The 24,956-nt window shown below is 46.4% G+C and overlaps 1 protein-coding gene across 1 annotated transcript in view; it reads right to left on the bottom strand.

Annotated features, from left to right (window-relative positions):
* Positions 1-24,956, bottom strand: part of SLC35F5 (solute carrier family 35 member F5) — a 79,036-nt gene that overhangs the window by 5,665 nt on the left and 48,415 nt on the right. Inside the window, exons 11-12 of the mRNA XM_044274181.1 lie at positions 10,751-10,905; positions 10,589-10,679 (exon numbers count right to left, since the gene is read on the bottom strand). Of these exons, the coding sequence (XP_044130116.1) occupies positions 10,595-10,679; positions 10,751-10,905 (240 nt within the window). The 3' untranslated portion in view covers positions 10,589-10,594. The remainder of the gene's footprint in view (positions 1-10,588; positions 10,680-10,750; positions 10,906-24,956) is intronic.

Here is a 24,956-nt window from a genome sequence, read left to right as displayed (position 1 = left end):
TGATCATACAGTCATGTAGTGTAGACAGGAGAGGAGAAGCTGATCATACAGTCATGTAGTGTAGACAGGAGGAGAGGAGAAGCTGATCATACAGTCATGTAGTGTAGACAGGAGGAGAGGAGAAGCTGATCATACAGTCATGTAGTGTAGACAGGAGGAGAGGAGAAGCTGATCATACAGTCATGTAGTGTAGACAGGAGGAGAGGAGAAGCTGATCATACAGTCATGTAGTGTAGACAGGAGGAGAGGAGAAGCTGATCATACAGTCATGTAGTGTAGACAGGAGGAGAGGAGAAGCTGATCATACAGTCATGTAGTGTAGACAGGAGGAGAGGAGAAGCTGATCATACAGTCATGTAGTGTAGACAGGAGGAGAGGAGAAGCTGATCATACAGTCATGTAGTGTAGACAGGAGGAGAGGAGAAGCTGATCATACAGTCATGTAGTGTAGACAGGAGGAGAGGAGAAGCTGATCATACAGTCATGTAGTGTAGACAGGAGGAGAGGAGAAGCTGATCATACAGTCATGTAGTGTAGACAGGAGGAGAGGAGAAGCTGATCATACAGTCATGTAGTGTAGACAGGAGGAGAGGAGAAGCTGATCATACAGTCATGTAGTGTAGACAGGAGGAGAGGAGAAGCTGATCATACAGTCATGTAGTGTAGACAGGAGAGGAGAAGCTGATCATACAGTACATGTAGTGTAGACAGGAGGAGAGGAGAAGCTGATCATACAGTCATGTAGTGTAGACAGGAGGAGAGGAGAAGCTGATCATACAGTCATGTAGTGTAGACAGGAGGAGAGGAGAAGCTGATCATACAGTCATGTAGTGTAGACAGGAGGAGAGGAGAAGCTGATCATACAGTCATGTAGTGTAGACAGGAGGAGAGGAGAAGCTGATCATACAGTCATGTAGTGTAGACAGGAGGAGAGGAGAAGCTGATCATACAGTCATGTAGTGTAGACAGGAGGAGAGGAGAAGCTGATCATACAGTCATGTAGTGTAGACAGGAGGAGAGGAGAAGCTGATCATACAGTCATGTAGTGTAGACAGGAGGAGAGGAGAAGCTGATCATACAGTCATGTAGTGTAGACAGGAGGAGAGGAGAAGCTGATCATACAGTCATGTAGTGTAGACAGGAGGAGAGGAGAAGCTGATCATACAGTCATGTAGTGTAGACAGGAGGAGAGGAGAAGCTGATCATACAGTCATGTAGTGTAGACAGGAGGAGAGGAGAAGCTGATCATACAGTCATGTAGTGTAGACAGGAGGAGAGGAGAAGCTGATCATACAGTCATGTAGTGTAGACAGGAGGAGAGGAGAAGCTGATCATACAGTCATGTAGTGTAGACAGGAGGAGAGGAGAAGCTGATCATACAGTCATGTAGTGTAGACAGGAGAGGAGAAGCTGATCATACAGTCATGTAGTGTAGACAGGAGAGGAGAAGCTGATCATACAGTCATGTAGTGTAGACAGGAGAGGAGAAGCTGATCATACAGTCATGTAGTGTAGACAGGAGAGGAGAAGCTGATCATACAGACATGTAGTGTAGACAGGAGAGGAGAAGCTGATCATACAGCATGTAGTGTAGACAGGAGAGGAGAAGCTGATCATACAGTCATGTAGTGTAGACAGGAGAGGAGAAGCTGATCATACAGTCATGTAGTGTAGACAGGAGGAGAGGAGAAGCTGATCATACAGTCATGTAGTGTAGACAGGAGGAGAGGAGAAGCTGATCATACAGTCATGTAGTGTAGACAGGAGGAGAGGAGAAGCTGATCATACAGTCATGTAGTGTAGACAGGAGGAGAGGAGAAGCTGATCATACAGTCATGTAGTGTAGACAGGAGGAGAGGAGAAGCTGATCATACAGTCATGTAGTGTAGACAGGAGAGGAGAAGCTGATCATACAGTCATGTAGTGTAGACAGGAGAGGAGAAGCTGATCATACAGTCATGTAGTGTAGACAGGAGAGGAGAAGCTGATCATACAGTCATGTAGTGTAGACAGGAGAGGAGAAGCTGATCATACAGTCATGTAGTGTAGACAGGAGGAGAGGAGAAGCTGATCATACAGTCATGTAGTGTAGACAGGAGGAGGAGAAGCTGATCATACAGTCATGTAGTGTAGACAGGAGGAGAGGAGAAGCTGATCATACAGTCATGTAGTGTAGACAGGAGGAGAGGAGAAGCTGATCATACAGTCATGTAGTGTAGACAGGAGGAGAGGAGAAGCTGATCATACAGTCATGTAGTGTAGACAGGAGGAGAGGAGAAGCTGATCATACAGTCATGTAGTGTAGACAGGAGGAGAGGAGAAGCTGATCATACAGTCATGTAGTGTAGACAGGAGAGGAGAAGCTGATCATACAGTCATGTAGTGTAGACAGGAGAGGAGAAGCTGATCATACAGTCATGTAGTGTAGACAGGAGAGGAGAAGCTGATCATACAGTCATGTAGTGTAGACAGGAGGAGAGGAGAAGCTGATCATACAGTCATGTAGTGTAGACAGGAGAGGAGAAGCTGATCATACAGTCATGTAGTGTAGACAGGAGGAGAGGAGAAGCTGATCATACAGTCATGTAGTGTAGACAGGAGGAGAGGAGAAGCTGATCATACAGTCATGTAGTGTAGACAGGAGGAGAGGAGAAGCTGATCATACAGTCATGTAGTGTAGACAGGAGGAGAGGAGAAGCTGATCATACAGTCATGTAGTGTAGACAGGAGGAGAGGAGAAGCTGATCATACAGTCATGTAGTGTAGACAGGAGGAGGAGAAGCTGATCATACAGTCATGTAGTGTAGACAGGAGGAGAGGAGAAGCTGATCATACAGTCATGTAGTGTAGACAGGAGGAGAGGAGAAGCTGATCATACAGTCATGTAGTGTAGACAGGAGGAGAGGAGAAGCTGATCATACAGTCATGTAGTGTAGACAGGAGGAGAGGAGAAGCTGATCATACAGTCATGTAGTGTAGACAGGAGGAGAGGAGAAGCTGATCATACAGTCATGTAGTGTAGACAGGAGGAGAGGAGAAGCTGATCATACAGTCATGTAGTGTAGACAGGAGGAGAGGAGAAGCTGATCATACAGTCATGTAGTGTAGACAGGAGGAGAGGAGAAGCTGATCATACAGTCATGTAGTGTAGACAGGAGAGGAGAAGCTGATCATACAGTCATGTAGTGTAGACAAGAGGAGAGGAGAAGCTGATCATACAGTCATGTAGTGTAGACAGGAGAGGAGAAGCTGATCATACAGTCATGTAGTGTAGACAGGAGAGGAGAAGCTGATCATACAGTCATGTAGTGTAGACAGGAGGAGAGGAGAAGCTGATCATACAGTCATGTAGTGTAGACAGGAGGAGAGGAGAAGCTGATCATACAGTCATGTAGTGTAGACAGGAGGAGAGGAGAAGCTGATCATACAGTCATGTAGTGTAGACAGGAGAAGAGGAGAAGCTGATCATACAGTCATGTAGTGTAGACAGGAGGAGAGGAGAAGCTGATCATACAGTCATGTAGTGTAGACAGGAGGAGAGGAGAAGCTGATCATACAGTCATGTAGTGTAGACAGGAGGAGAGGAGAAGCTGATCATACAGTCATGTAGTGTAGACAGGAGAGGAGAAGCTGATCATACAGTCATGTAGTGTAGACAGGAGAGGAGAAGCTGATCATACAGTCATGTAGTGTAGACAGGAGGAGAGGAGAAGCTGATCATACAGTCATGTAGTGTAGACAGGAGGAGAGGAGAAGCTGATCATACAGTCATGTAGTGTAGACAGGAGGAGAGGAGAAGCTGATCATACAGTCATGTAGTGTAGACAGGAGGAGAGGAGAAGCTGATCATACAGTCATGTAGTGTAGACAGGAGGAGAGGAGAAGCTGATCATACAGTCATGTAGTGTAGACAGGAGGAGAGGAGAAGCTGATCATACAGTCATGTAGTGTAGACAGGAGGAGAGGAGAAGCTGATCATACAGTCATGTAGTGTAGACAGGAGGAGAGGAGAAGCTGATCATACAGTCATGTAGTGTAGACAGGAGGAGAGGAGAAGCTGATCATACAGTCATGTAGTGTAGACAGGAGGAGAGGAGAAGCTGATCATACAGTCATGTAGTGTAGACAGGAGGAGAGGAGAAAGCTGATCATACAGTCATGTAGTGTAGACAGGAGGAGGAGAAGCTGATCATACAGTCATGTAGTGTAGACAGGAGAGAGGAGAAGCTGATCATACAGTCATGTAGTGTAGACAGGAGAAGAGGAGAAGATGATCATACAGTCATGTAGTGTAGACAGGAGAGGAGAAGCTGATCATACAGTCATGTAGTGTAGACAGGAGTAGAGGAGAAGCTGATCATACAGTCATGTAGTGTAGACAGGAGGAGAGGAGAAGCTGATCATACAGTCATGTAGTGTAGACAGGAGGAGAGGAGAAGCTGATCATACAGTCATGTAGTGTAGACAGGAGGAGAGGAGAAGCTGATCATACAGTCATGTAGTGTAGACAGGAGAGGAGAAGCTGATCATACAGTCATGTAGTGTAGACAGGAGAGGAGAAGCTGATCATACAGTCATGTAGTGTAGACAGGAGAGGAGAAGCTGATCATACAGTCATGTAGTGTAGACAGGAGAGGAGAAGCTGATCATACAGTCATGTAGTGTAGACAGGAGAGGAGAAGCTGATCATACAGTCATGTAGTGTAGACAGGAGGAGAGGAGAAGCTGATCATACAGTCATGTAGTGTAGACAGGAGGAGAGGAGAAGCTGATCATACAGTCATGTAGTGTAGACAGGAGGAGAGGAGAAGCTGATCATACAGTCATGTAGTGTAGACAGGAGGAGAGGAGAAGCTGATCATACAGTCATGTAGTGTAGACAGGAGGAGAGGAGAAGCTGATCATACAGTCATGTAGTGTAGACAGGAGAGGAGAAGCTGATCATACAGTCATGTAGTGTAGACAGGAGAGAGGAGAAGCTGATCATACAGTCATGTAGTGTAGACAGGAGGAGAGGAGAAGCTGATCATACAGTCATGTAGTGTAGACAGGAGAGGAGAAGCTGATCATACAGTCATGTAGTGTAGACAGGAGGAGAGGAGAAGCTGATCATACAGTCATGTAGTGTAGACAGGAGGAGAGGAGAAGCTGATCATACAGTCATGTAGTGTAGACAGGAGGAGAGGAGAAGCTGATCATACAGTCATGTAGTGTAGACAGAGGAGAGGAGAAGCTGATCATACAGTCATGTAGTGTAGACAGGAGAGGAGAAGCTGATCATACAGTCATGTAGTGTAGACAGGAGGAGAGGAGAAGCTGATCATACAGTCATGTAGTGTAGACAGGAGAGGAGAAGCTGATCATACAGTCATGTAGTGTAGACAGGAGTAGAGGAGAAGCTGATCATACAGTCATGTAGTGTAGACAGGAGGAGAGGAGAAGCTGATCATACAGTCATGTAGTGTAGACAGGAGGAGAGGAGAAGCTGATCATACAGTCATGTAGTGTAGACAGGAGGAGAGGAGAAGCTGATCATACAGTCATGTAGTGTAGACAGGAGAGAGAAGCTGATCATACAGTCATGTAGTGTAGACAGGAGAGGAGAAGCTGATCATACAGACATGTAGTGTAGACAGGAGAGGAGAAGCTGATTATACAGTCATGTAGTGTAGACAGGAGAGGAGAAGCTGATCATACAGTCATGTAGTGTAGACAGGAGAGGAGAAGCTGATCATACAGTCATGTAGTGTAGACAGGAGTAGAGGAGAAGCTGATCATACAGTCATGTAGTGTAGACAGGAGGAGAGGAGAAGCTGATCATACAGTCATGTAGTGTAGACAGGAGGAGAGGAGAACTGATCATACAGTCATGTAGTGTAGACAGGAGGAGAGGAGAAGCTGATCATACAGTCATGTAGTGTAGACAGGAGAGGAGAAGCTGATCATACAGTCATGTAGTGTAGACAGGAGAGGAGAAGCTGATCATACAGTCATGTAGTGTAGACAGGAGTAGAGGAGAAGCTGATCATACAGTCATGTAGTGTAGACAGGAGGAGAGGAGAAGCTGATCATACAGTCATGTAGTGTAGACAGGAGGAGAGGAGAAACTGATCATACAGTCATGTAGTGTAGACAGGAGGAGAGGAGAAGCTGATCATACAGTCATGTAGTGTAGACAGGAGGAGAGGAGAAGCTGATCATACAGTCATGTAGTGTAGACAGGAGGAGAGGAGAAGCTGATCATACAGTCATGTAGTGTAGACAGGAGGATAGGAGAAGCTGACCATACAGTCATTTAGTGTAGACAGGAGGAGAGGAGAAGCTGACCATACAGTCATGTAGTGTAGACAGGAGGAGAGGAGAAGCTGATCATACAGTCATGTAGTGTAGACAGGAGGAGAGGAGAAGCTGATCATACAGTCATGTAGTGTAGACAGGAGGAGAGGAGAAGCTGATCATACAGTCATGTAGTGTAGACAGGAGGAGAGGAGAAGCTGATCATACAGTCATGTAGTGTAGACAGGAGGAGAGGAGAAGCTGATCATACAGACATGTAGTGTAGACAGGAGGAGAGGAGAAGCTGATCATACAGTCATGTAGTGTAGACAGGAGAGGAGAAGCTGATTATACAGTCATGTAGTGTAGACAGGAGAGGAGAAGCTGATCATACAGTCATGTAGTGTAGACAGGAGAGGAGAAGCTGATCATACAGTCATGTAGTGTAGACAGGAGGAGAGGAGAAGCTGATCATACAGTCATGTAGTGTAGACAGGAGAGGAGAAGCTGATTATACAGTCATGTAGTGTAGACAGGAGAGGAGAAGCTGATCATACAGTCATGTAGTGTAGACAGGAGAGGAGAAGCTGATCATACAGTCATGTAGTGTAGACAGGAGTAGAGGAGAAGCTGATCATACAGTCATGTAGTGTAGACAGGAGGAGAGGAGAAACTGATCATACAGTCATGTAGTGTAGACAGGAGGAGAGGAGAAGCTGATCATACAGTCATGTAGTGTAGACAGGAGAGGAGAAGCTGATCATACAGTCATGTAGTGTAGACAGGAGAGGAGAAGCTGATCATACAGTCATGTAGTGTAGACAGGAGTAGAGGAGAAGCTGATCATACAGTCATGTAGTGTAGACAGGAGGAGAGGAGAAGCTGATCATACAGTCATGTAGTGTAGACAGGAGGAGAGGAGAAGCTGATCATACAGTCATGTAGTGTAGACAGGAGAGGAGAAGCTGATCATACAGTCATGTAGTGTAGACAGGAGGAGAGGAGAAGCTGATCATACAGTCATGTAGTGTAGACAGGAGGAGAGGAGAAGCTGATCATACAGTCATGTAGTGTAGACAGGAGGAGAGGAGAAACTGATCATACAGTCATGTAGTGTAGACAGGAGGAGAGGAGAAGCTGATCATACAGTCATGTAGTGTAGACAGGAGGATAGGAGAAGCTGACCATACAGTCATTTAGTGTAGACAGGAGGAGAGGAGAAGCTGATCATACAGTCATGTAGTGTAGACAGGAGGAGAGGAGAAGCTGATCATACAGTCATGTAGTGTAGACAGGAGGAGAGGAGAAGCTGATCATACAGTCATGTAGTGTAGACAGGAGGAGAGGAGAAGCTGACCATACAGTCATTTAGTGTAGACAGGAGGAGAGGAGAAGCTGACCATACAGTCATGTAGTGTAGACAGGAGGAGAGGAGAAGCTGATCATACAGTCATGTAGTGTAGACAGGCAGAGGAGAAGCTGATCATACAGTCATGTAGTGTAGACAGGAGAGGAGAAGCTGATCATACAGTCATGTAGTGTAGACAGGAGGAGAGGAGAAGCTGATCATACAGTCATGTAGTGTAGACAGGAGGAGAGGAGAAGCTGATCATACAGTCATGTAGTGTAGACAGGAGAGGAGAAGCTGATCATACAGTCATGTAGTGTAGACAGGAGGAGAGGAGAAGCTGATCATACAGTCATGTAGTGTAGACAGGAGGAGAGCACCTACGACGGGCATATATATACAGCTATAGTAAGAGCTGTACATACCTCACTGGTGCAGAAGCTATGAGGGGCGTGTATATATATGTACAGCTACAGTAAGCGGTGTACATACCTCACTGGTGGTGCAGGTGCGAGGGGCGTGTATATATATACAGCTACAGTAAGCGGTGTACATACCTCACTGGTGGTGCAGGGGCGTGTATATATATATAGCTACAGTAAGAGCTGTACATACCTCACCGATGCAGCAGCTATGAGGGGTGTGTATATATATATAGCTACAGTAAGAGCTGTACATACCTCACCGATGCAGCAGCTATGAGGGGCGTGTATATATATACAGCTACAGTAAGCGGTGTACATACCTCACCGATGCAGCAGCTATGAGGGGCGTGTATATATATACAGTTACAGTAAGAGCTGTACATACCTCACCGATGCAGCAGCTATGAGGGGCGTGTATATATATACAGCTACAGTAAGCGGTGTACATACCTCACCGATGCAGCAGCTATGAGGGGCGTGTATATATATACAGTTACAGTAAGAGCTGTACATACCTCACCGATGCAGCAGCTATGAGGGGCGTGTATATATATGTACAGCTACAGTAAGCGGTGTACATACCTCACCGATGCAGCAGCTATGAGGGGCGTGTATATATATACAGCTACAGTAAGCGGTGTACATACCTCACCGATGCAGCAGCTATGAGGGGCGTGTATATATATACAGCTACAGTAAGCGGTGTACATACCTCACCGATGCAGCAGCTATGAGGGGCGTGTATATATATACAGTTACAGTAAGAGCTGTACATACCTCACCGATGCAGCAGCTATGAGGGGCGTGTATATATATACAGTTACAGTAAGAGCTGTACATACCTCACCGATGCAGCAGCTATGAGGGGCGTGTATATATATACAGCTACAGTAAGCGGTGTACATACCTCACCGATGCAGCAGCTATGAGGGGCGTGTATATATATATAGCTACAGTAAGAGCTGTACATACCTCACCGGTGCAGCAGCTATGAGGGGCGTGTATATATATACAGCTACAGTAAGCGGTGTACATACCTCACCGATGCAGCAGCTATGAGGGGCGTGTATATATATACAGCTACAGTAAGCGGTGTACATACCTCACCGATGCAGCAGCTATGAGGGGCGTGTATATATATACAGTTACAGTAAGAGCTGTACATACCTCACCGATGCAGCAGCTATGAGGGGCGTGTATATATATACAGTTACAGTAAGAGCTGTACATACCTCACCGATGCAGCAGCTATGAGGGGCGTGTATATATATACAGCTACAGTAAGAGCTGTACATACCTCACCGATGCAGCAGCTATGAGGGGCGTGTATATATATACAGTTACAGTAAGCGGTGTACATACCTCACCGGTGCAGCAGCTATGAGGGGCGTGTATATATATACAGCTACAGTAAGCGGTGTACATACCTCACCGATGCAGCAGCTATGAGGGGCGTGTATATATATACAGTTACAGTAAGAGCTGTACATACCTCACCGATGCAGCAGCTATGAGGGGCGTGTATATATATACAGTTACAGTAAGAGCTGTACATACCTCACCGATGCAGCAGCTATGAGGGGCGTGTATATATATACAGCTACAGTAAGAGCTGTACATACCTCACTGGTGCAGGTGCGAGGGGCGTGTATATATATACAGCTACAGTAAGAGCTGTACATACCTCACTGGTGCAGGTGCGAGGGGCGTGTATATATATACAGTTACAGTAAGCGGTGTACATACCTCACCGGTGCAGCAGCTATGAGGGGCGTGTATATATATACAGCTACAGTAAGCGGTGTACATACCTCACCGGTGCAGCAGCTATGAGGGGCGTGTATATATATACAGCTACAGTAAGCGGTGTACATACCTCACCGATGCAGCAGCTATGAGGGGCGTGTATATATATACAGTTACAGTAAGAGCTGTACATACCTCACCGATGCAGCAGCTATGAGGGGCGTGTATATATATACAGTTACAGTAAGAGCTGTACATACCTCACCGATGCAGCAGCTATGAGGGGCGTGTATATATATACAGCTACAGTAAGAGCTGTACATACCTCACTGGTGCAGGTGCGAGGGGCGTGTATATATATACAGCTACAGTAAGAGCTGTACATACCTCACCGATGCAGCAGCTATGAGGGGCGTGTATATATATACAGCTACAGTAAGAGCTGTACATACCTCACTGGTGCAGGTGCGAGGGGCGTGTATATATATACAGCGACAGTAAGAGCTGTACATACCTCACCGATGCAGCAGCTATGAGGGGCGTGTATATATATACAGCTACAGTAAGAGCTGTACATACCTCACTGGTGCAGGTGCGAGGGGCGTGTATATATATACAGTTACAGTAAGAGCTGTACATACCTCACCGATGCAGCAGCTATGAGGGGCGTGTATATATCATGTAATACATGAGTACACAGCACTCGGCCAGCAGGGAGCTCTATGTGGCATGTGTCAGTGGCAGGTAGTGTGTGGGAGCCTGAATACATGTCCTAACATCAGCAGGTACTTACCTGTGGCTAGGAGCAGCTGGTGGAGCTGTCATCCGGGCAGACGCTGTGCAGCGGGATGAGACTCTCGCTCTGCTCACTGTCCTCTGAAGTCCTGAGATGGAGGGAGGCGATTATACACCAACAGCTAAATAGCAGAAGATTGGCGCAATCACACGGACGTACCTCACAATCCGATGCTTCCTGCACACGAAGGAAAAGATCCTGCGCAGCGCCACCATGACCGGATCCCAATTATTGTAATGACACAAGAGAGTCACAGTGACGAAAGAGATAAAAACCGGGAGTGCGCCAGCAAAGAACACCCACGAAAAGCTCACCTGCAAAAGAAGATGGGTTAATACCATAGTGTATACCAGAGGGTGTAATAACACAGCGTATACCAGAGGGTGTAATAACACAGCGTATACCAGAGGGTGTAATAACACAGCGTATACCAGAGGGTGTAATAACACAGCGTATACCAGAGGGTGTAATAACACAGCGTATACCAGAGGGTGTAATAACACAGCATATACCAGAGGGTGTAATAACACAGCGTATACCAGAGGGTGTAATAACACAGCGTATACCAGAGGGTGTAATAACACAGCGTATACCAGAGGGTGTAATAACACAGCGTATACCAGAGGGTGTAATAACACAGCGTATACCAGAGGGTGTAATCACACAGCGTATACCAGAGGGTGTAATCACACAGCGTATACCAGAGGGTGTAATCACACAGCGTATACCAGAGGGTGTAATAACACAGCGGATACCAGAGGGTGTAATAACACAGCGTATACCAGAGGGTGTAATAACACAGCGGATACCAGAGGGTGTAATAACACAGCGGATACCAGAGGGTGTAATAACACAGCGGATACCAGAGGGTGTAATAACACAGCGGATACCAGAGGGTGTAATAACACAGCGGATACCAGAGGGTGTAATAACACAGCGTATACCAGAGGGTGTAATAACACAGCGTATACCAGAGGGTGTAATAACACAGCGTATACCAGAGGGTGTAATAACACAGCGATATACCAGAGGGTGTAATAACACAGCGTATACCAGAGGGTGTAATAACACAGCGTATACCAGAGGGTGTAATAACACAGCGTATACCAGAGGGTGTAATAACACAGCGTATACCAGAGGGTGTAATAACACAGCGTATACCAGAGGGTGTAATCACACAGCGTATACCAGAGGGTGTAATCACACAGCGTATACCAGAGGGTGTAATCACACAGCGTATACCAGAGGGTGTAATAACACAGCGGATACCAGAGGGTGTAATAACACAGCGTATACCAGAGGGTGTAATAACACAGCGGATACCAGAGGGTGTAATAACACAGCGGATACCAGAGGGTGTAATAACACAGCGGATACCAGAGGGTGTAATAACACAGCGGATACCAGAGGGTGTAATAACACAGCGGATACCAGAGGGTGTAATAACACAGCGTATACCAGAGGGTGTAATAACACAGCGGATACCAGAGGGTGTAATAACACAGCATATACCAGAGGGTGTAATAACACAGCGTATACCAGAAGGTGTAATAACACAGCGTATAACAGAGGGAGTAATAACACAGCGTATACCAGAGGGTGTAATAACACAGCGTATACCAGAGGGTGTAATAACACAGCGTATACCAGAGGGTGTAATAACACAGCGTATACCAGAGGGTGTAATAACACAGCGGATACCAGAGGGTGTAATAACACAGCGTATACCAGAGGGTGTAATAACACAGCGGATACCAGAGGGTGTAATAACACAGCGTATACCAGAGGGTGTAATAACACAGCGGATACCAGAGGGTGTAATAACACAGCGGATACCAGAGGGTGTAATAACACAGCGGATACCAGAGGGTGTAATAACACAGCGGATACCAGAGGGTGTAATAACACAGCGGATACCAGAGGGTGTAATAACACAGCGTATACCAGAGGGTGTAATAACACAGCGTATACCAGAGGGTGTAATAACACAGCGTATACCAGAGGTGTAATAACACAGCGTATACCAGAGGGTGTAATAACACAGCGTATACCAGAGGGTGTAATAACACAGCGTATACCAGAGGGTGTAATAACACAGCGTATACCAGAGGGTGTAATAACACAGCGTATACCAGAGGGTGTAATAACACAGCGTATACCAGAGGGTGTAATAACACAGCGTATACCAGAGGGTGTAATAACACAGCGGATACCAGAGGGTGTAATAACACAGCGTATACCAGAGGGTGTAATAACACAGCGGATACCAGAGGGTGTAATAACACAGCGGATACCAGAGGGTGTAATAACACAGCGTATACCAGAGGGTGTAATAACACAGCGGATACCAGAGGGTGTAATAACACAGCGTATACCAGAGGGTGTAATAACACAGCGTATACCAGAGGGTGTAATAACACAGCGTATACCAGAGGGTGTAATAACACAGCGTATACCAGAGGGTGTAATAACACAGCGTATACCAGAGGGTGTAATAACACAGCGTATACCAGAGGGTGTAATAACACAGCGTGTAATAACACAGCGTATACCAGAGGGTGTAATAACACAGCGTATACCAGAGGGTGTAATAACACAGCGTATACCAGAGGGTGTAATAACACAGCGGATACCAGAGGGTGTAATAACACAGCGTATACCAGAGGGTGTAATAACACAGCGGATACCAGAGGGTGTAATAACACAGCGGATACCAGAGGGTGTAATAACACAGCGGATACCAGAGGGTGTAATAACACAGCGGATACCAGAGGGTGTAATAACACAGCGTATACCAGAGGGTGTAATAACACAGCGTATACCAGAGGGTGTAGTAACACAGCGTATACCAGAAGGTGTAATAACACAGCGTATAACAGAGGGAGTAATAACACAGCGTATACCAGAGGGTGTAATAACACAGCGTATACCAGAGGGTGTAATAACACAGCGTATACCAGAAGGTGTAATAACACAGCGTATACCAGAGGGTGTAATAACACAGCGGATACCAGAGGGTGTAATAACACAGCGTATACCAGAGGGTGTAATAACACAGCGGATACCAGAGGGTGTAATAACACAGCGGATACCAGAGGGTGTAATAACACAGCGGATACCAGAGGGTGTAATAACACAGCGATACCAGAGGGTGTAATAACACAGCGTATACCAGAGGGTGTAATAACACAGCGTATACCAGAGGGTGTAATAACACAGCGTATACCAGAGGGTGTAATAACACAGCGGATACCAGAGGGTGTAATAACACAGCGGATACCAGAGGGTGTAATAACACAGCGGATACCAGAGGGTGTAATAACACAGCGGATACCAGAGGGTGTAATAACACAGCGGATACCAGAGGGTGTAATAACACAGCGGATACCAGAGGGTGTAATAACACAGCGTATACCAGAGGGTGTAATAACACAGCGGATACCAGAGGGTGTAATAACACAGCGGATACCAGAGGGTGTAATAACACAGCGTATACCAGAGGGTGTAATAACACAGCGTATACCAGAGGGTGTAATAACACAGCGTATACCAGAGGGTGTAATAACACAGCGTATACCAGAGGGTGTAATAACACAGCGTATACCAGAGGGTGTAATAACACAGCGTATACCAGAGGGTGTAATAACACAGCGTATACCAGAGGGTGTAATAACACAGCGTATACCAGAGGGTGTAATAACACAGCGTATACCAGAGGGTGTAATAACACAGCGTATACCAGAAGGTGTAATAACACAGCGTATACCAGAGGGTGTAATAACACAGCGTATACCAGAGGGTGTAATAACACAGCGTATACCAGAGGGTGTAGTAACACAGCGTATACCAGAAGGTGTAATAACACAGCGTATAACAGAGGGAGTAATAACACAGCGTATACCAGAGGGTGTAATAACACAGCGTATCCCAGAGGGTGTAATAACACAGCGTATACCAGAGGGTGTAATAACACAGCGTATACCAGAGGGTGTAATAACACAGCGTATACCAGAGGGTGTAATAACACAGCGTATACCAGAGGGTGTAATAACACAGCGTATACCAGAGGGTGTAGTAACACAGCGTATACCAGAGGGTGTAATAACACAGCGTATACCAGAGGGTGTAATAACACAGCGTATACCAGAGGGTGTAATAACACAGCGTATACCAGAGGGTGTAATAACACAGCGTATACCAGAGGGTGTAATAACACAGCGTATACCAGAGGGTGTAATAACACAGCGTATACCAGAGGGTGTAATAACACAGCGGATACCAGAGGGTGTAATAACACAGCGGATACCAGAGGGTGTAATAACACAGCGGATACCAGAGGGTGTAATAACACAGCGGATACCAGAGGGTGTAATAACACAGCGTATACCAGAGGGTGTAGTAACACAGCGTATACCAGAAGGGTGTAATAACACAGCGTATACCAGAGGGATGTAATAACACAGCGTATACCAGAGGGTGTAATAACACAGCGTATACCAGAGGGTGTAATAACACAGCGTATACCAGAGGGTGTAATAACACAGCGTATACCAGAGGGTGTAATAACACAGCGTATACCAGAGGGTGTAATAACACAGCGTATACCAGAGGGTGTAATAACACAGCGTATACCAGAGGGTGTAATAACACAGCGTATACCAGAGGGTGTAATAACACAGCGTATACCAGAGGGGGTAATAACAGCGTATACCAGAGGGTGTAATAACACAGCGTATACCAGAGGGTGTAATAATACAGCGTATACCAGAGGGTGTAAAAACACAGCGTATACCAGAGGGTGTAATAACACAGCGTATAACAGAGGGTGTAATAACACAGCGGATACCAGAGGGTGTAATAACACAGCGGATACCAGAGGGTGTAATAACACAGCGGATACCAGAGGGTGTAATAACACAGCGGATACCAGAGGGTGTAATAACACAGCGTATACCAGAGGGTGTAATAACACAGCGTATACCAGAGGGTGTAGTAACACAGCGTATACCAGAAGGTGTAATAACACAGCGTATAACAGAGGGAGTAATAACACAGCGTATACCAGAGGGTGTAATAACACAGCGTATACCAGAGGGTGTAATAACACAGCGTATACCAGAGGGTGTAATAACACAGCGTATACCAGAGGGTGTAATAACACAGCGTATACCAGAGGGTGTAATAACACAGCGTATACCAGAGGGTGTAATAACACAGCGTATACCAGAGGGTGTAGTAACACAGCGTATACCAGAGGGTGTAATAACACAGCGTATACCAGAGGGTGTAATAACACAGCGTATACCAGAGGGTGTAATAACACAGCGGATACCAGAGGGTGTAATAACACAGCGGATACCAGAGGGTGTAATAACACAGCGTATACCAGAGGGTGTAATAACAGTGTATACCAGAGGGTGTAATAACACAGCGTATACCAGAGGGTGTAATAACACAGCGGATACCAGAGGGTGTAATAACACAAACACAGCGTATGGTGCGCCGTTTTGTGTTTCTTTAGCTGAACACTGCCTGCTCCACTGTTTAATCTACCCCGCCGGTTCGACCAGGGCTTTGACGGCAGCAAATAGGGATCAGCATGCTTTCTACACCATGGATTATATCCACAATCGTCTGGAGCAAAGAGAACGTTTCATCACACAACTTATACTAGCTCAACCCTCGATAGAAGCTCACATCAGTGAGAGGACGGACACAGCACTATTTTTTTAACTCTATTTTTTGGAACGTTTACGTTTCAAACATTCCTTTGAGGATGACTATGCCTTCTGCAAAGATTGGGACAACTACCTTTTGACTTGTGCAAAAGGCCTCATGACGAGACTTATGGCCAAGAGAAAGGCTATAGCCTCAGACTTAGGATCTAAAATAACAATGTCATAACCATGTTTTAAAACACAGGTCCCAAAACTCATTTATTAAATATGAGCGGTTAATTACCACTCGGGCCATTGCACACAAAAAATATATTTTAAACAAAAAAGCAGAGAAATTATCAAGAGACAGGACAGATTTTATGACTGACGATATTAAATTTTGCCTCAAAGACCAGGCAGCCACAGAACTTCCTTCCAATGATCCCTCCAAATACGACAAAACCTCAGATGTCACATCTACCAACTCCATGGACATGGCAACCAGTAAAATTCCCCCAGCATCCGGACCCTTTAGACCCCAACATAGGGTCACATTCACACATAGCAGCAGACAGGGCCCACATAAGACCCACGCAACCTCGGGACACAAAATCTCCACCAACAAGCACAAGATCTCACCACGATCCACTGTTTCCCATACCTCCAAAGTGCGCTCCAGGCCTCCCACCCCCAAGACCTTATCTTTCACTCCTATGGCCAAAACCCCACTCACCACCATTAAGCCCACACTTGCTATTCCTGCACCCAACACACCGACCCAGGGCTGTGACCCTCCACCCAATTAATTCACCAACAAAACATTGGATCTCTTCGGCCAATAGGTCCTTTCCAGTTGCGCTCCCCTAAACTCACCACCGACATCGTTCACACCACCAGCCTATCATCCATCTGAATCTAGGCCACACCTGCATCCCCTTCCACACTGGATTCGCTCATTACGATCCATGCTGGCTCACCCACCCAGTTGCTGACGAGTTCTCCAGCCACATCTCTCCCATCCCCTACCCATCTTTGTGCCCTTGTTTCGTAATCTAGGAGCAACCGATAAATCCAATGTCACAATGCATACAACCAGTGGTCCGTCTTTTTTATCCCTTTCCCCCATTCTAACACCAGTGTCAGCATATCCAATATTAATAAAAAGCCCCAATACAGTTACAATAACCAATTAATTTCATAGGGGCGCAAAAACAAAAACAAATAAAGCCGGGGCGTGGCTAACGGCCGACATGAGCGGTCGCACCTGATCTGAGCTCCGGCTCCCGTTTACCATCCTGAGCCATCCTGAGTGCTAGAGCAGCTTTGTACTTCACCTGAAGCGGCAGACGACAGCTTGGATCCTTCCTACAGTCCGTGATGGGCCCCAGCAAAGCGCAAGCCGCGGCGGACCGGCTGAAAGAATTTGCGCGCCAGGAGACCCAACATGGCGCCGCGGCGAGTGGAACGCCCCGCTCTCAGCACACCCGAGGTCAGGCGGTGTTGCAGGCGGCTGCGGACGAGCCTGAGGCGGTGGAACTTACCCCAAAAGAGGCGCATGATCAGCTGATGGCCGCGATATTGGTGTGCCAGACCTCCTTCACGACTAAGATAGAGGAGGCACGCGTGGATGTGGGCCTCCTCAGGCATGATGTCCAGCAACTAAGGGACAGAGTGCGGGGGACGGAGGATAGGATCTCCGAGCTGGAGGACCTTACACGCCCCCTGCCTGCCAAGATCCAAGCCTTGGAGGGTTCAGTTTCCTTATGGCAGCAAAAGTGCGACAACCTGGAGAACAGGGCCAGGAGGAACAACGTGCGCATACTGGGCCTGCCTGAGAGGACGGAGGGGCAGGACCCTGCGGCATTTCTGGAGGCCTGGTTTAAATCAACCTTTCCTGATGCGGCATTCTCTATGGCGTATGCAGTTGAGAGGGCCCACAGGGTACCGGCGCGTCCGCCGCCTCCGGGAGCCCCGCCTAGACCGCTCCTGGCCCGCATGCTGAATTGGAAAGACCGTGATTTGATCCTTACCCATGCCAGGAAAAAGCAGACCGTCATGCACGAGAATGCAAAGGTGTCTTTGTTCCCCGATTTTTCCGCTGACCTGCAGAAGAGGAGGGCGACCTTCGTTGCTGTGAAGAGGAGACTTCGGGACATGAACTTACCATATTCTATGGCTTACCCAGCCAGGTTGCGGGTGGTGGATGGCGACAGATCAATCTTTTTTACAGATCCCAAAGAGGCGGATGACTGGGTCGCAAGGAAAAGGCGAAGATCACCGCCACCACCATGAAGCAAGGCAGCACATCAGCAACCCACCTTTGTTATACCCAAGGGACCTTAAGGGTCGGCCGGGACGTATTCTGCACATACGGGTGGTGCTTAGCTGCCCGAACGAGACACCGGGCTGACATTCTGATTTCGGCTGTTTCACTGTTTATATGCATATGATGATAGCTGCAAGCACGACCTATATCGTGCTAAGGGAGATGGTCAGATACCGGCATGTTCTGTTTTCCACCTCGTGACATGCTGGTCCCTGAATCTGTAGCCGCACAGGAGATATTACCTGTCTTTTGGCATTATGCAATGTTTTTCAATGCTAGTTTAGGGCATGGTTGGTTCACATTTATGTTGTTTTATTGTGTATGGGCACTGTATGGTATGACATTGCTAGTAGGCGGCAAGATATATGTATGTGACATGATGGGGAGGAGTCTGCACAGTGGTCCCTGGAGGGTAGACAGCCTTGTTTGTAGCTGGATGACACAGGAGAAATGGCTGCCATCTTGTTAATGTCGTGGAATGTGAGGGGCCTGGGAGCTCCGGGTAAGAGAATATTCGTGTTTGCGCATGTCCGTAGATATAACCCACATTTGCTTTGCGTACAAGAGACCCACCTCACGGCCAAAACGGCATCTAGATTACAGAAGCCCTGGGTCCAATGGTCCAGTCACTCTTTTGGTACTTCCCATTCAAGAGGAGTATCCCTACTTGTTAACCGGTCTATTAGGTGGGAGCCGCATACGGTTGAGTCTGATACAGAGGGCAGGTATATTTTTGTCCATGCGCATGTGAATACTATGCCGTTTGTGATTTTAAACATTTATTGCCCCCCACCTGCTAACATGTCACTTCTGCAGACCGCGGCTACTTTTGCCGCTCAGTACCCGCATGCTGGGCTACTGTGTATGGGGGATTTGAACATGGTTATGGACCTGAGGTTAGACCGATTCCATGCTAATCCGGTTTCCCCGCCGTCTGGTGCGCCGAGTTTATTGGCGTCCTGGATTGCGGAGATGGGATGGTTGGACCTGTGGAGGGAGAAACATCCGGACTCCATAGAGTATTCCTGTTTCACTCCCTCCTCCGGAGCAATGTCTAGGATCGACTACGTGTTTGGTTCCCCTGAGGTGTGCCTGGGATTGTCAGATATTTCTCATGGTCCCAGGAGTGTCTCAGATCATGCGCCATTATTAGTACGGCTGAATGATTCACGGGAGAGAAGGTCTGGGACAAAGCTGAGAATTCACCCTTTCTGGCTCACCCTCCTGAAAGATCAGGACAGGATTCCTGATCAGTTGCGAGTGTTTCTAGAAGTGCAGGATGTGGATACGAATCCATTATTATTGTGGGACACCCTTAAAGCTTACCTCAGGGGATGTCTTAAATCTTCTATATCTTATATCAAGAGGGAGACCAGGGAGAAGGAGGACTCCTTTAACACATGTGTTAGGGAGGCTGAAGCGAGGTTTGCAGCGGATCCCTCTGAGGGGAACAGGCAGGACTGGTTGCAGAAGGGCAGGATGTATCTGGTACACTTGCATAAAAAGAGTAACCGGAAGATGTTCTTTTATAAACAGCAGGCTTTCGAGGTGGGAGATAGGGCTGGGAGAGTATTGGCGCAGATTGTCCATAGGAATTCGGCAGCCCCACCGGATCTGCGTATAAAGGCCCCGGATGGCGAGGTGAGGGACTCTGTGCCAGATATCCTATCGAGTTTTGCCGACTTTTATCGCGATTTATACCGATCACGAACGGAGCACTCAGAGGTAGAACTGGAGGCTTATTTAGCTGAGATAGACCATCCGACTTTATCAGTGGAGGACAGTAAGGTGTTAGAGGAGGCCATAACTGTTGAGGAGATACAGGAAGCTATAGAAGACCTGGCAAACGGGAAGGCCCCTGGTCCTGATGGCCTGCCATTAGAGATATATGCTAAATATGTAGATATACTTGAGCCTCAACTTAAGGTGATGTTCCAGGAGGCGTGGAGGTTGGGTAGGTTACCTGATTCTTTGTATGAAGCGACTATAGTAGTGCTTTTGAATCCGGATAAGGATCCAGTGGAATGTGCCTCCTATCGGCCGATATCTTTGCTGAACCTGGACTATAAGATTCTGACAAAGATCTTCGCCAATAGGTTGAACAGGATGATAGCCAGCATAATACATAGTGATCAGACTGGGTTTATACCTGGACGCTCGACCTCTAGTAATATCCGTAGGACTCAAGTCATAGCCCAAATTGGTACTCAGGATGACAGGCAGTGGGCCTTGGCCTCGCTCGATACCGCGAAGGCATTCGATTCGCTAGAATGGTCCTATCTGATGAAGGTAATGGAGAAGTTTGGCTTCGGTCCTGGGTTTCTGCAGTGGATTCGGATATTGTATAAAAGTCCCAGAGCCAATGTCTTGGTGAATGGTACCACCTCAGCTTATTTTGATTTACAAAGGGGTACGAGGCAGGGTTGTCCTCTCTCCCCTCTCCTGTTTGCAATTGCCATTGAACATCTGGCTCTTCGCATTCGACGGGATCAAATATATGCGGGTGTCGAGCTAGGGGGGAGGGAGGACAGAGTGGGCCTGTACGCAGACGATCTCATATTGTTCATCAGTAGGTTGGAGGTGTCTTTGCCGCGAGCGATCAGTATTATAGAGATGTTTGGTCGGTATTCAGGTTTACATATCAACTGGACCAAGTCGGCTCTCATGCCTTTATGGAACGCCGACTGGCCCGCTGATTATCATAATCTGAAGATTGTAGATCATTTTAAATATTTGGGGATCTTCATTACCAAGGAGCCGAGAGAGGCGTACGCCAGAAATATTGCCCCTTTGGAATCTGTTTTTTCTAGCAAGTTTGCAGTCTGGAAAATGCTGCCTATATCTATTATGGGACGGATTAACTTGATAAAGATGATCCTATTACCCAAGGGGTTATATTTGTTGGAACATGCCTGCATTTTTTTTGATCGGCTTCATTCCTTAATGGTGCAGTTTATCTGGGGCAAGGCCAGACATAAATTAGCCTTACACACGTTACAGCGGTCCAGGATGTTGGGTGGTGCGGCTCTCCCGGATTTTCATTTGTACTTCCTAGCGGGTCAATTGAGATTTTTAGCTGGTTGGGTTAATGGGCAGCCTCGTGAATATGGAATATTACCTGCAGCAGTATTTGGGGTTGTCCAGTTTATGGCCAGTGTTAGAAGGGGCAGGGTCGCTATCAGGGAAACTATTGCAGATTCACAAGCTGGCACATCAAGTTTGGAAAGACTCCAAATTGAGGCGTTATCAGGATTGGGCAGATGATATACCCCTGTGGGATAATCCGTTGCTTCCCCATTTGCAGTCCATAGAGGGAACTCAGGTCTGGGCATCTTTAGGGATACATGCGCTGCGTGACTTGTATAAGAATGGTGTTCTTTGGTCCTTTTCCCAAATTCAGGAGAAATTTGGCCTGGAGCGTACCCAATTTTTTAGATATTTGCAGATCAGGCATGTGCTGCAGGCACAGTTTAGGGATCCAAGCAGGGCCATCTCTTCATATCCCTTAATCGGTGTGGTGAAATCACAGGGACCTAGGGGTCTAATTTCAGCCCTTTACACTTACTTGTTGGGGTTACGAATGTCTTCACAACCCATTCTAGCCGAAGCCAGGTGGAAGGGTAATATTCCTCATCTTACTGCAGAGGAATGGGCGGATGCGTTGGAGGCTGTCACCTCTGTGTCACCCTCGGTTAACAACAGACTGATACAGTTATATATGTTGCACCGTAGTTATTTGACTCCTACCAGGCTGCATAAGATGGGGAGGATGCCTCAGCCTAATTGCCTTAGATGCTTACGGACTAACGCGGACTTCTGGCACATGATGTGGGAATGCTCCCATATCAGATTATACTGGCAGGATATCCTTAGAGTTTTGTCGTCATTGGGTATGGGCCCGATTCCGCTATGTCCCAAGGTATGTCTGCTGGGTGTATTTGACAATGACGGGTGGTCGCATTACAATAAAATACTACTCAGTGAATCCCTGTTTATGGCCCGCAAAGTGATAGCCCTCAAATGGATGGCGGAGGATCTTCCTACTGTGGGTATTTGGAAAAGGCTAGTGAATCAGATCATCCCATACGAAAAAGTACTATATGTGAATAGGAAGTGCCCTGACAAATTTCTGAAAGTTTGGGGTTTATGGTGCGACTCTACTTTAACCATTTCGCCCAATTCTGTAAGGTCAGACAACTCCTGAGAGGGGTATAGCGCCTCTAAGTTTTCTCCCAATTGATTTGATTGTCCACACCGTGCTCGCGAAGGAAATGATGACATCTGTATGACTGTATACTCTTTATTTATTGTACTGTATGACACTCCGGTATGTTTTCATTATTCTTGCTGTACCTACTGTATGTGATTTTACGATATGCATATGTATATGCCATGTATGTGCCTTGTTACTCTTTTTTCAATAAAACGAGTTTAAAAAAAAAAAAGACATAAAGCCACAGGACGTGCAAACAAATTAAATAAAAATATTCAACCTCTCAAAACACCAACTGAGTCGGGAAGAATTTACCATATTATCGAAGGGCCTTTTCTTCTGCCCTATGTCTAAGGAAGGGTTCGACCTTTTTCTTGATTTACATAGTTTCATCAGGAAGCTAACCCTTAAAAGACATTTTTACCTAACAGCAAACAATAAGAAAGAGACAGTGATGCCTCCAAAAGACACAGAATTCTCCCATGTCTCACAATACATCAACACCGAATTGAGACTGCGTTCAAATTTCTATCCCCTACACCAGTGATAGGCAAACTGCGGCTCTCCAGCTGTTGCAGAACTACAACTCCCAGCATGCAAAGACTGCCTACAGCTTTCAGCCTACAGCAGGGCATGGTGGGAGTTGTAGTTTTGCAAAAGCTGGAGAGCCGCAGTTTGCCTATCACTGCCCTACACCACAGGGGCCACTTTATAGAAAACTTCTATGATCTCGTCATGGAAGACTTCAGGACCATTCACCAGAAACCCATCAGTAACCACAATCTCAATGCAAAAGAAAAAATGGCTATCAAACAGCTCCAAGAAAATTCTGACCTGGTGATTCGCAATGCGGATAAAGGAGGGGGCATTGTACTTCAGGATAGAAATGATTACATGCAGGAAGCATTACGCATATTGTCAAACTTCGAATACTACCGACTGCTGGAAAAAAAATCCTATGACAGACCCCCAACGGGCCTCAAAACCCTTATTAACTCTGCGTTCCATATCCTCAGCAAGGAGGAATCAAACACATTCATATCACGAATCCAGCCATTGCCACTTTCTATCACCTTCTGAAAATCCACAAGAACGCCACTAATCCTCCGGGCCGGCCCATTATTTCAGGCATCTCCTCACTCACGTGCAATTTTCCCCACTATGTAGACTTTTTTTTCTTTTTTTTTTTTACAGAAATACGTTCTCCAATTACCATCATATCTCAAAGATTGAACCTCTCTGATACAGCTAATACAAGATATGAATTGGAAGGGCACTTACCACTGGGTAACCTTGGATGTGATGGCCTTATATTCAAGTAACCAACATGATCTAGGCATCAAATGCACAAAATATTTCCTAGACAAGGACAACCTAGTGCCACAGGACCAAAAAACTTTCATTTTGGAAGGCATCCACTTCATCCTGACCCACAATGTTTTCCTATTCCAAGACACCATGTATCTTCAGACCAAGGGTACCGCTATGGGCACGTGTTTTGCGCCCAGTTTTGCTAATCTTTTTATGGGGGTCTTTGAGGACATTTTTATCTAGAAATCCAGCTACTGGACAAACAACATCATACTCTACCAGCGATACATTGATGATCTGATTTTCATATGGGATGGAGATCCAACATCAATAATCCAGTTCATAAGACACCTGAACTCTACCGATTGGGGAATCACTCTTTCCAGCACACAAAGCAAGCTCACGGCAGAATACCTAGACCTGGAACTAATAGCTGACAGTGGAAAAGTCACCACCAGGACATACTTTAAGAAGGCAGACTGTAACAGCTATTTGGATTTCTCAAGCGAACACCACAGAAAGTGGAAAAATAACATTCCCTTCAGCCAGTTCAAACGGATCAGACACTACTGTTCCAATGACAATGACTTCATCTTGCAAAGTGAAAACATACGAACAAGGTTCCTACAAAAAGGTTACCCCCCCCCAGGATCATCGATGCAGCCCGGAATAGAGCACAAACCCCCACACAGGCCGACTGCTTAGTAAATAGAAGATAACAGCAATCCCGCAAAGGACGACACCCTAACACAATTCAATACAAATTTCATTACCACTTACAACAGCAACCACCACGACATCAGAAACATTCTATCCAAACACTGGCATATACTGAAGAGTGATCCATTCCTGAACAAG

Source organism: Bufo gargarizans, unplaced genomic scaffold (genome assembly GCF_014858855.1).
Source record: "Bufo gargarizans isolate SCDJY-AF-19 unplaced genomic scaffold, ASM1485885v1 original_scaffold_1545_pilon, whole genome shotgun sequence".
Classification (NCBI taxonomy): domain Eukaryota; kingdom Metazoa; phylum Chordata; class Amphibia; order Anura; family Bufonidae; genus Bufo; species Bufo gargarizans.
This window is presented reverse-complemented; position numbering and strand designations above follow the sequence as displayed.